The sequence below is a fragment of the Antennarius striatus genome, chromosome 11 (genome assembly GCF_040054535.1).
Source record: "Antennarius striatus isolate MH-2024 chromosome 11, ASM4005453v1, whole genome shotgun sequence".
NCBI lineage: Eukaryota > Metazoa > Chordata > Actinopteri > Lophiiformes > Antennariidae > Antennarius > Antennarius striatus.
The window spans coordinates 13,745,820-13,758,056 of record NC_090786.1 but is presented as its reverse complement, the minus strand read 5'-3'; the positions used below and the strand labels follow the sequence as shown (position 1 = coordinate 13,758,056).

Here is a 12,237-nt window from a genome sequence, read left to right as displayed (position 1 = left end):
GTTTGGAGCACAGTGGAAAACCTGGTTGTTTAAGTCCTCAAATGAAGAAGAAGATTCCAGTGCCTCTTTTTCAGTGGTTGGAAAATATGGTTGAAAATGATCATCACACAGTCTAAATTATGTTTCAGGGAAGTCACCTGAACTGACAGGAGGATGAATCTTGGATGAGATGCAAAATGCGTGGGAATATCCAGAGACATGTTGATGTCTGTTTAAAGCTCAAGGTGGTTTTGGAACGACAGACTGACAGACAAACAGACCGATTACTCTTGTTTTACTCACTGAACTTTATAATCTAGTGTTGTCTTTAGTTGATGATTGTATAGTTGTGTTCATTTGATTTTGTAAATTTAGTAATGTTAATGGAATATGAGGCCTGCTTGAGTTTTTCAACCTAAAATAGAGTGTACTGTATATAAACTTAAATAGGCCCAATAGAAATGTTAGTTAATTATAATAGAACTTAAATAAGAAACGCAGGATCATAAAGAATAGAGATTTAAATATACCGTATGTGACATTGAGCCAAATACAGGTTCAATACATTTATGAGGTATTTAATATGGTTGTGTATATACTGTATGTCTGTCATATTGTGTTGTGACGTTTGTGTCCACCTTAACTCACTGACTTCACCTCATCTGTTCATTTCACTGCTGGTGTCAGCCGAGAGAACTGGTGTTAATGTCTGCAGCCTTACACTGATGATGGTGATGATGGTGATGATGATGGTGATGATGATGATGATGATGATGATGATGATGGTGATGATGATGATGATGATGATGATGAAAGGCTTAAACTAATGATGAATGTTATATGTGCCAGAATTTTCTCAGCACAATTCTCCGCCCGTTTCTAGCCTACCTCACACAGTCATGGCTATAAAACAAACAAAAGTAAATAAATGTAATTGTGCACACACAAACATCTGTTGGACTTCTGGGGGCTGACACATTTTTTTTTTTCCTTTACTGTCTTTGAATCTTTGATCTGAACACACACCAGTAAACACAAGGTAGTCTCCTCACTTCACAGACACTTCAGCCCGACCCAGACCCGGAGACAACCTTCAGGTTTAGCAGGTTGATTAAACCTGGTCATAATCGCAGCGGAATGTCGTCAGATTCGTCGACATATTTCTGAGCTATCAGTCATAACGGCCTGACGTGAACGGTGTGTGTGTGCGTGTGCGTGTGTGTGTGTGTGCGTGCGTGTGTGTGTGTGTGGAGGGGGGTGTTTGAACTTTTCTAAAGTCATCCTGCAGTGTGATTAAATATCACACTTATTTTTATTCTGAGTCACTTTTCCACTGCCTGGTTGTCACACTTCAGCGCCTGTGCGTGTGTGTGTGTGTGTGTGTGTGTGTGTGTGTGTGTGTGTGTGTGTGTGTGTGTGTGTGTGTGTGTGTGTGTGTGCGTGTCGTTACAACGCATGCAGCTCCGGTGCAGGTCAGTGGACATGTTTGCGCGTTCCTCCCACTCCTTTCCACCGAGCGACAATCCTGCACATTGAGCTCAGACCGCCCAGACGGAGCGGGTTGGACCGTCTCAGCGTCTCCTCGCCTCCATAAGGTGGCCAGTCCCCTCACCTCCTCCCCACAAGCAGCGTTTCCCTCCCCGTGTGCGGCAGCTCCGTGGATTCCAGGTAAGACGCGCTGACGCTCCCACTAAACGAAGGTATCTGCGCGCACTGCGTGATGTTCCCGGGGGGGACCTCAGCCTCTGCTGGCTGGAACCCTATGCACGTTTATAATCTATGTCATTTCAGAGTTGTTTCCTTCACGGGATTTTCCGTTCGGTAATTATATGACTACACAATAACAGAACAGACATCGACACAGGGCGCACATCCCGTGCTTGTATCGGGGGGTGGGTGGGTGGCTGCTGGAACACCGCTGGACACGGTATGGAAAGTGTAGTTTGTGTTGCGCGTGGACTTCCCGTGGAAAATTAACATGAATGTGGCGAAAATGAGCGGCAGCACGCAGATTGAGGAGAGGACAACGTCCCCATCACCAGTACGAATGATCGTGGTGACACAAACTCTGTACAAACAGGCTGCTTTAGGGTACTATTCTAAAGTAGGCTTTTTATTTTTGTTTTCATGACTTTTCATGATGCACAAAGTTCATTCATTCATTCATTCATTCACTCATTTGTTCGTTCGTTCATTCATTCATTCAGCCATATCCTTAGCGTGGGTTCCGGGTGCTTTTGGAGCCTATCTCAGCCGGCTGAGGGTAGGAACACACCGGATGAGGCGCCAGCACATTACACAGTTCTTAATGTTCCTCCCGGTTAAACTTTTAAATACTGCTTTGGCTGCTGATGCAGGATTTACTGTGATTTAATAATTTATGACGTGTAGAGACTATTTATAGTTACTTCTATCTATCTATCTATCTATCTATCTATCTATCTATCTATCTATCTATCTATCTATCTATCTATCTATCTAATGAACTTTCCAGGTAATACAATAAATAGTTGATTTGAGGCATGTTATGGTGGATGTTGATGAAGCAGGAGTGCGGCTTCTGAATATATAAGTATAAAAATTTTACTTTCTCAATGTTGTTAGTTAGGGCCTCTTTTTGTAACATTTTGCAAATATAAGAACCTGTCTCCCTGAAGAAATAATAATACTGTAACCCATTCAAAATAAAATAGAAAAATATCCAGGCATGGACAAATCCTGATGTTTCACCAGTGGACAGATCAGATCATAATCCAGATGTGGGAGATTAAAGCATATATCTGAAGGTCAGGCTGACTCAGAGATGTGGTACTTAGAAAATTATACCTGGACAAAGATAGATTGTTATGTAGCAAAAAGCATGTCATGAATGTGTTGATAAAACATGAACATCTGATGTTTAACCTGTAGTTTACCATAAGGAGGTTTCCAGGGAAATACCTATTTTGTCATGAAGAAGATGTAAGTAAAACAGCACCATCAGGACAGCATCATCAGCCCAGAGTGCAATGATACAACAACTGACTAGTTAGTCACCGGTTCCTTCTGTCAGAGGATGGATTGCTGACAAAAATGACTGAAAAAGTTGTTATATAAGCATGTGGTTTGACTGCAAATGTGACTCTTACTGAGAATGATTGTCTTTCTACGTTGTTCTGTGATGTACTGGTGACTTAGGGTTGCAGTCAGGGTGGGTTTTAGGGTTAGGGTTGCCCCCCACCTCAGGTAGGAAGGTTAGTCAGACATCCCTGAGCTACAGAGAATAAGCAGTTACACAAAATTAATGAATGAATGAATGAAGGAGTTTTTATGTCAGAGACGTGATCTGATTGGTCAGTTTTATTCTCAGTGCCATTAGCGGCGTGCCTTCTAGCTGTTGTCAGTGCTGACTCTCTGACAGGCTCTCCTGATGATGCCCTTGCAGATTATTATGCTTTGCTGCTGCCTTCCAAATCTGTGGTAATCAGAGTGTGGATATTTCTGTACTCAGTTGATCAGAATAAGCCATATTTTCATAAGATTAGGGACAAAGTCAAATACCGGTAATACACTATTCGTAGCAGCTAACCATAACACAATTTGTAGAGCTGGGACACACGGAAAACCCTGTACAAGTGTGTGTGTTTTTCTGTTAGCTTTACTGTTGAGCAGCAGGGATGAGATTTATGATTAAATAAATCCTGTTATATATGGATTAAAAGAAATCTATTGAATCGGTGGATGATAATAACGGCTGTGCTCCATAGCAATTACCAAATTAGCAAATATCTTTGTCCGAGTCCAATGTTGTTAGTAAAAATCATATTTAATCATCATGAGTGTGTTTTTGTTGGAGAGCAATCAACTGCAGTTCACGTAGCCTTCGGTTGCATAGAGTAGAGATGTGGGAGGGGGGGGGGGTCATCTGTCAGATGGTGAGGGATGGCAGGTAAAAGGAAGCGTGGCACGTGTGGGTCGTTTGGTCAGAAAGGGAGGTGTCGCATCTCTTCAACCCCCTTAAATGACCTACACAGGTCAATTTCATGCAATGTCGTGTTTCTGTTACAAGATGCCCTGCCACATAATGGGTTGCGGTTTATTTTCGCTTTGCTCTGTATTTTCAGGTGACAAATGGAGACCATCAATCACAAACTGAACGCTTACTTTGAGTTATTTGGTCCCAGAGGTAAGAAAGGTTATATTTTCATCTTGGAGGATGATTTACATGTTTAGTTTTGCTCTTCTTTTCAATGTGATCTCTTCCAAAGAGGTGCATTTCCTGCAGTTACTGCAAAAGTTACAGTGCTACATACAACAAAGGTAAACATGACCTAAAACGCTGAGCCAAGTCCAAAATTGCATGCTGTACTTGAATGCATGGACTTGCACAAGAATTCTTTTTGGGTTTTTCCCCTTCTCGCTGCTAACCTCTCCACATGTTAAGTAAACAATCCTCAGTGTGCACTGCTGCCACCGATTTGACTTTTCAAATGAATCGGCTGTTATCACTACCATGGGCCACAGTAGTGATAAAATCCGTCCTTTTTATCTCCATATTTCAGACAAGCGGGTGCAAGGATGGTTGCTGCTCGACAACTACCTACCAACCTTTGCTCTCACCACCATGTACCTTCTGATTGTGTGGTTGGGGCCCAAGTACATGAAGCACAGGCAGCCATTCTCCTGCAGAGGTGTCATGGTGTTCTACAATTTGGGCCTCACATGCTTGTCCTTCTACATGTTCTATGAGGTAAACAGACTAATCAGCAGCGAGAAAGCAGGACAAAGCAGCCACTGCAATGTCACGTTACTGACAAAGGAGGTGTGTGTGTGTGTGTGTGTGTGTGTGTGTGTGTGTGTGTGTGTGTGTGTGTGTGTGTGTGTGTGTGTGTGTGTGTGTGATAAATACATGATGTGTTAAACCCATCATGTATTTTTTTTGTCTAATCCTCCTAAACAAAAACCAAAAAAAAGCCACAAAGTCAAATCCTGACCTCCCTGGAAGAAGAAATTAAGTTTCTTATTTACCAACTGAGCAACATTCAAATAATACAAACTGTAAAAGTTTTGCGCCCTGTTAATTTGAAGCTAACACTGTGGCATCTTGCTTTAACTTGTGTAACTGCTCCCAGTGTTTGTGCTAAGGTGTGATAAATGGCTTCAGTGAAATACTGAACTTCTAACCATGAATTATAGTGAATTTCAGTTCAACAAGTAATCTTAACTTAGCATAAATTCTAGAAACAAGATGACACTGCCAGCCTAGCTCCATTCAGAAAAACTCTCTATCAGCACTTCCACTGATTAAATAATTATCTTTCTTATGTAAGATGAAGTAGTGCTTTTGCTGTATCGTGTCGTTTTCCTTCTTAATCTCTCTCTGCTGCGTTATCAAAGCTGTGGCATTATATTTATCAGAGACGTAGACAGTGATTTTCATCTAATTGTGTCCCAGAGAAGGATCCATCCCAGTCGTGTCATGTGCTGTTTAACTCTGATTAGACGCGGCCTGTGACTCCCAGCATCCCTAGCTGGAGTTGACACGAGAGACAAGGACACCAGCTGGACGTCTGACAGCATGACAGGCCCGGTCCGTCCTCCAGCCCCCTTTTATAAACAGCTGACTGCAGAAGTGTAACAAGGCAGTCACAGACTGAAACATCCTGTGACACCCCTGAATTCAAAATTTTACCCTTACCTACGTTCACTAGCTTTGATCTGTGGTCTTACTCACACTGGCCTTCTCCCTTGTCTTTCTATCTTTATCCAGTTCCTGAGTGTACAAAAGCTGAAATTTGACCTTGACCTAGTTTTCTCAAGGTCAAGGTCATCATCTCATTTTCATCCCCTTTGCCTTCTAAGTAATGTGCTTTTTGTTCTGTCTTTCTATCTGCAACGGTTCCGAAAATATTTGGTGGACAAACTGACAGACGAACGAACGGACGGATGAGCGGACGAACACACAAACACTGACAATTACAGTACGAAGTGGGATGTCATTAATACAGCAGACATCAATGGGAAAAAAAACCCCCCAATGGAACTGAATTCTTACTTTGCAAGGTGGCAGGGTTTGTGCTGCATTCGCACAACCATACCCAGACTTCACTTAATCATAATGAACGCATCTGGTGTTTTGTTTGCAAGTGAGCAAGGGAACAAAATGTTTTTGTGCACATGTGATGTATCTTTACTTTCCTTCCCATCCATTACAGTTTCTTGGGTATGAGCCAGTTTTGTGCTAAGTTCCAGCAAACATGACAATGGTGTGGTCACAAGATCAGCTCCAGACAGGAACAGCAACCGATTTGAATCAAAGCGCTGGCAGGTTTATTTTTTGTCAACACTGCTGGGCACAAATATTCATTATATAATTATTGTTATTAAAATTTGTTGTGAATAATTTCTGATTACCAATGCTGCTGTAGATGTAGAGTTAAAAAATTTTAAGAGCTTGAAAAATAACTTCATATATGGACACTGGAGGTAGATTGCTGGCTCTGAGATGATGGCCTTTCTTGTAGTTTACACACGCGCACACACACACATACACACACACACACACACACACACACTCAGCATTCAGCTATACATCTACTTATATCTGTTTATTCATTAAAGTGTCGCTGCTTTCAGATATGTTTACATGGAATAGTTAGTTATTTCTATTTTATTTGTCCAACATGTCATCCATTATATTTTATAGCACAGTTTTGTTGTGTTGTTTTACTTTCAATTGGATTAAATATTTATTAAAAGCTTCAGCAGCTGAGGAACAAAAGCCAGACAGATCCAGATTGTGTTTAGAACTTATGGAAGTCATATTTTTACAGTTAGATGTATTTAGAGTTGCAGTTTTCCTTTTCCTTTGGGCATTGGGGTATCTGTAAGTGTGGATATTGCTTTTAATATTTGCTCAGATACCCATTCATCGTTCATCTCCACTGCTTATTCTTCAGCTTATAACATCTGCATGGCATGGTGGTTACAACATGTACTGCCAGAACACTCACAGCGCCCCAGAGGCGGACACAAAGGTGGGTTGGATTTACGCTGTACAACCTTTTTATGGTTATTGTAGTTTTGGTTTTATTTGATCACAACGTGATTTCATTACAAAGTTCAAGAATCCCTAATTATGTTATATTCTACAATAAACCACAAAGTTAAAATACAGTCGGTGAACAAAATCACCCAAAAAGTGTTGTTTCTATGACGTGTTGCTCTCAGTTCTATGGATGAATGTACCTGTATCCCAGCTGTTTCGATGCGGAAACTCAATTCAACTCATGTCACTCTGATTACACTGCAGTGGAGGAAATGTGTCTGGCATTTCTGTTCTGCAGTTGTTAAATAAAAAGTATTATCTTTGTGTTAGTGTGATGGACGGTTGAATTGCTTTATGATTTACCATGAACCTTTATGGACCTTCAGCAAAGATATATCCTTATCAACCCTATGATGTGTGTATGTGTGAAGGAAACTTTGCACCGTGTTTTATTTCTATACCATATTGTAAATTCTGGAAATTCTCACAGTTTGTGTCTTTTGTCATTTTTCATTATATCAAAACCATTTTATCTTTCAGATCATAAATGCCCTGTGGTGGTACTATTTCTCCAAAGTCATCGAGTTCATGGATACCTTTTTCTTCATACTGAGAAAGAATAGTCACCAGATTACATTTCTTCACGTCTACCACCATGCTAGCATGCTGAATATCTGGTGGTTTGTGATGAACTGGATACCGTGTGGTCACGGTGAGTGTTTCTGACTCAACTTTACTCTTCAGAGGCTCGAATCTTTCCAATAACAAGTTTGGCCTCAAGGCAAGCTAAATAATTCAAGTGCCCTGGTGTTAAACCCATTAGTCTGTTTTCCTGACAGGGCCTTAAAGGGCACAACGTAACGCTATTGACCTGAACACTGATGCACTGTGCAGCTTGCTTTTTTGTTCTTTTCCATTTAAGTAGAGTGTAAACATCACAACAGCCTGCAGTAATGTAAGTTAAATTAAAATATTAAATGCCTGATCCATAAATACGTCATAGGAGAGACTTGAGCTTTGTGGTGATTGTCCTAAGAAGAGCAGATGAAGATATTGTTTTTTTTACTGCCCTGGATGCTTACTATACTCCTGAATGCTGGTGAAATGGTGAACATGTTTGTGTCTGTCTTCTGTGTTTCGTCAGCATACTTCGGCGCAGCCATAAACTGCTTCGTCCATGTCGTCATGTATTCTTATTATGGCCTCTCAGTGGTTCCAGCAATTCGGCCGTACCTTTGGTGGAAGAAATACATCACGCAGTTACAGCTGGTGGGTTCATCCTGCAGTTTATTCACAGCAGTGGAAGAATTGTACTTCAGTAAAACCAATGCAAACACATTTATGTCAGTAGCAGCTGAACAGATATTTTCAGCAGCATGAATTTTCAACAGCACGAAAAATATTACACAAGTGAAAATAAACAATGTGCAGCTTTATACTTGGTTATATGTTCGCAAACTGAAAGCAAATATTTATTAGATTTCACATAAGCTGGTCTGAGACTTCTGTATAAACAGCATTCACGGTTTCAGCATGGACCAAAAAATTCATAGTGTCACAAAACATTTAAAATTGCCTTTTTGTGACTATCTTGTTTCGGTATTAAAGTTAAATGTTATACTTTATGATGGAAATTAGTATATTTGAAGTTTTATGGTTTGTTATAAAATGAACTAACACAATAAGTTTTATGCTTTGCCGTAAACGTACTCACTTATTAAGTTTTTTTCTGCTTTTTTTTTTTTGCTGCACAAACACATCCTCACACCAGTTGATGCCGGCTTCAGTTGTAATTTTTAAATGGACAGGATCATCTGCTCACTAAGCGACGTGCTCACTTCGTTCATAGGTAGCGAGTGGCCTTTTGGGAATGCTCGGTAATAAAAATGAAAGTCACCATAAATTAATTTATACCTCATCTGTTCCACATCTTAACGTTAATAAAACAAGTGCTTCCTATTTTTCAGTGTTGCGGTTGGACACAATACTAAAATGGGTTACATATGTTTGCACATCAAGCTGCACATGTTTAGCTGAAAAAAATCATCTTTTTACCATGAACTAAAAGTCATTTTTACTCCTTATCCACTTTCATTTCACAGTGGGCTGTAGAATGTCTTGGCTGAGATGTCTGACTTGTTTTTGGCTGGTCGGTGTAGAGTGTCTTAGTTATTATTAAAAAAAAAAAGTACTGACATATAGTTTATGGATGAAATACCAGGTGCAGCAAAGCATAAAGTTGATGTTTGCTTACGAGAATACATCGACTCATGACAAATGAACTGTGTATCATTACACACAGAGTGTATAATACATTCATGCCCTGTGCATTCATTCATTCTTCTTTCTTTTCCTTTCGGCTTTTCCCTTCAGGGGTCGCCACAGTGAATCAATTGCCTCCATCCAACCCTGTCTTCTGCATCCTCTTCTTATTACGTATTATTACTTAACAATGGTTTGACTTTGCAGTGTTCTCTTACTATTGTGAATTTCCCAGTTTGGTACAATAAAGTATATCTATCCGTCAGTCTGCCCCAGGGCAGCTGTGGCTACACACGTAGCTTACCATCACCAAGTATGAATGAGGAGTGAATGAATAATGGATCCGATGTAAAGCGTCTTTGACTGTCCAGAAAAGCGCTATATAAATCTAATCCATTATTATTATTATTATTATTATTATTATTATTATTATTATTATTATCTATTGGGACAAAACTGCCATGTACTTTAGATATTAAGTATATGGAAATATGGACTAGTTAGGAGTCCATATTGCGCTTTCTATAGACATGCCTCAAAATTTTACTGAAGTAAATTGTATGGTATTAAGCCTGAACTATTTGAATCTACTTCTGCATGTGACATAACAGTTGTTACGTTTGCTTCACATGGATAAGGTGATGCTGTTCTGCAGATGTTGGGCTGCATCTTTAGCTTTAATTACTGTCTGTAGGATATTTTAGCCTTTGGATCAATATTATGTTTCTTTATGCTCTCTGGGTCACCTTCTTACTCCAGTGTTGGTCTGCTTGTGTGTGTCATGTTTCCTCCACAGATCCAGTTCTTTATAACCACATCCCACACGGTATGCGCAGTCATTTGGCCATGTGGCTTCCCCATGGGATGGCTGTACTTCCTAATCAGTTATATGTTCACGCTCATCGTCCTTTTCACTAACTTCTACATTCAGGTCAGCCATTTTCTTCCATTTTAAACTGTTGACTGATGTGTTTAAATGATAGTCTGATGATGTACTGTATGTGACCTGTGACCTGCATAAAACCTTATGTGACGTTCCCACTGTACGCACTATAAATCTGGGGAAAATAGAAATGTATTTTCATGAAATAGTTTTTTTTTTAAGATAATGCTTACATGTTCTCTCTGCCTTTCTTTATGTCTAGGCGTACAAGAAGCAAAGAAGCTCTCCGAAGAAGCAGCAGAACGGTTCTCCTGCATCAACAAATGGACAAGCCAACAGAATGCCACTGACGGAGTTTCCCCCACACAAGAAACTGAGGGTGGATTGACATTTGAGAAGCTGCCATCGTATTGTCACTTTAGCACATTAACTAATGCTGCTAGCCAGAACATCTCCTCATCGCAAACAGCCTTGCACTCAATAAAAAAATAAGCCATAGCCACAAGAACTGTATGCAGAGACATCCTGTTTTCACAAACAATCCTGCACATGGTACTGAAGTATTCAGTTAATCTACTATAGATAAAGGACAAGCGCAGTGTAGAATGGCCGACATTGCACAATATTATTCCCTCTATGCAAACCCCTCCTTGAAAGCTGAGACGTCTTGTCCTGTTACCAGCAATCCAACACATTATGATGCTTTACACACAGAAGGTCCAAAGATGAAGTTCCCGGGAGTGTGTTGGCAGCTAAAGCTTTAATCACATTCTATGACACATCAGTATCCTGCAGAACAGTTCAAATACCTGACTACAGTCTGTAATGTATAACTAGAGCATCTCGTGACTTGTAATCCCTTACTTTTGTCTGGGCTGTTACATAATCGTACATTCCGCCCTGTGAAGCATTCTACCTGCAGGTCAACATAGGTTTTGCTTTTCTGTATGTTTACAGAACATACAGGGTCTTGAGTAAGGAATATTTAGCCAAATCCAGTTTATTGCACATGCAGGATTTATAGGTAAATCTGTTTCAGACATTAAGTTAGAGTGTCATTTGTAAAATTTAAACTCATGCCCCCTTAGGCACCCCACACTAGAATCCCCCCCCCCCCCCCCTACACTACGTAGTGTAGTGGGGGAGCCTATCCCAGTCTGTAGCCAGCTGGGATAGGCTCCAGCAACACTGTGATCCGCAAGCCAGATAAGTCACTGTAGACAAAATGATTGCAGTCATCTAGTCTACATGAAAAGGGACGGGGGGATACCGATATCGTGTGTAATGTAATGCAGCTCCAGGAAAAACATCAAGAACTTGACATCAATGACGGCAATGTCCATAACGTCCGCAGCCAGCTGCTGTTTAGTATTAAGGTATCAGGTAATCATGAGTATTATCATGCTGTATTATTTAGTGCTAAATATTAAATGTAATATGTAATATCCAGGTAGATTCTATGAAAAATTAATGCTCAATATTGAGCTTGGAAGCAGCAGTTCAAATATATCTAAATTGTATTTATGAAGCAGATGGCGTCATGATCTTTATGACTGATTTTCCTCAACACATAAATTTTGCCCAACTGCCTGTAGTAAAAAAAAATTCCTGTCAAATACTGTGCAGTCATTTTAATGTCTATTTTTTCATCTTCAAGCCTGCACTTAAATAGTGTGCCTTCTGGACCAGGTGATATAGATTGTGATGTGTTTTCTTCTTTTCATCTTTTTGTCATCATTCTGCCTCATTTGTGTTAGTCTTTTTTCAGACTGATACGAACCAAAGTTCCTGGTTCAAATCCTGTGCCAGATATCTTCTGTCAAATCCCCCGGACTCATTCTTACGTCGACTGGACTAAACACCATAGATGTTTATCTTGTATACAAGGGAGGGATACATATTATTTTCTCAAGTAAAAACAAAGGTATGACCTGCAAATTGTTGGTTTTATGGAAAATAAAGAAAGTTGTAATGATTTATCTCTGTTTTCCTTTTGTTCCTTACATAGAAGCCCTCTCTAGTCAAACAAGTCTTACCTACATTTTCATGCTTTCCTGATGAGCCCGCAACATCCAACTATAAAATT

The 12,237-nt window shown here is 40.1% G+C and overlaps 1 protein-coding gene across 1 annotated transcript; it reads left to right on the top strand.

Moving 5' to 3' along the window:
* Positions 1–1,449: 1,449 nt before the first annotated feature.
* On the top strand, positions 1,450–12,130 carry elovl5 (ELOVL fatty acid elongase 5). Its single transcript, XM_068327255.1, has 8 exons — positions 1,450–1,647; positions 4,083–4,144; positions 4,521–4,708; positions 6,918–6,995; positions 7,547–7,718; positions 8,151–8,275; positions 10,065–10,199; positions 10,414–12,130. Exons 2-8 carry the CDS (start codon positions 4,090–4,092, stop codon positions 10,537–10,539), a joined length of 879 nt encoding a protein of 292 aa, XP_068183356.1. The 5' UTR covers positions 1,450–1,647; positions 4,083–4,089; the 3' UTR covers positions 10,540–12,130.
* Positions 12,131–12,237: the final 107 nt, after the last annotated feature.

Bases quoted from the DNA above. Each gene is read 5' to 3' on its own strand.
- elovl5 (XM_068327255.1), top strand. From the start codon at position 4,090: ATGGAGACCATCAATCACAAACTGAACGCTTACTTTGAGTTATTTGGT. The intron at 4,709-6,917 runs GTAAACAGACTA...CTTATTCTTCAG, and splicing joins CCTTCTACATGTTCTATGAG to CTTATAACATCTGCATGGCA. The intron at 8,276-10,064 runs GTGGGTTCATCC...TTTCCTCCACAG, and splicing joins ACATCACGCAGTTACAGCTG to ATCCAGTTCTTTATAACCAC.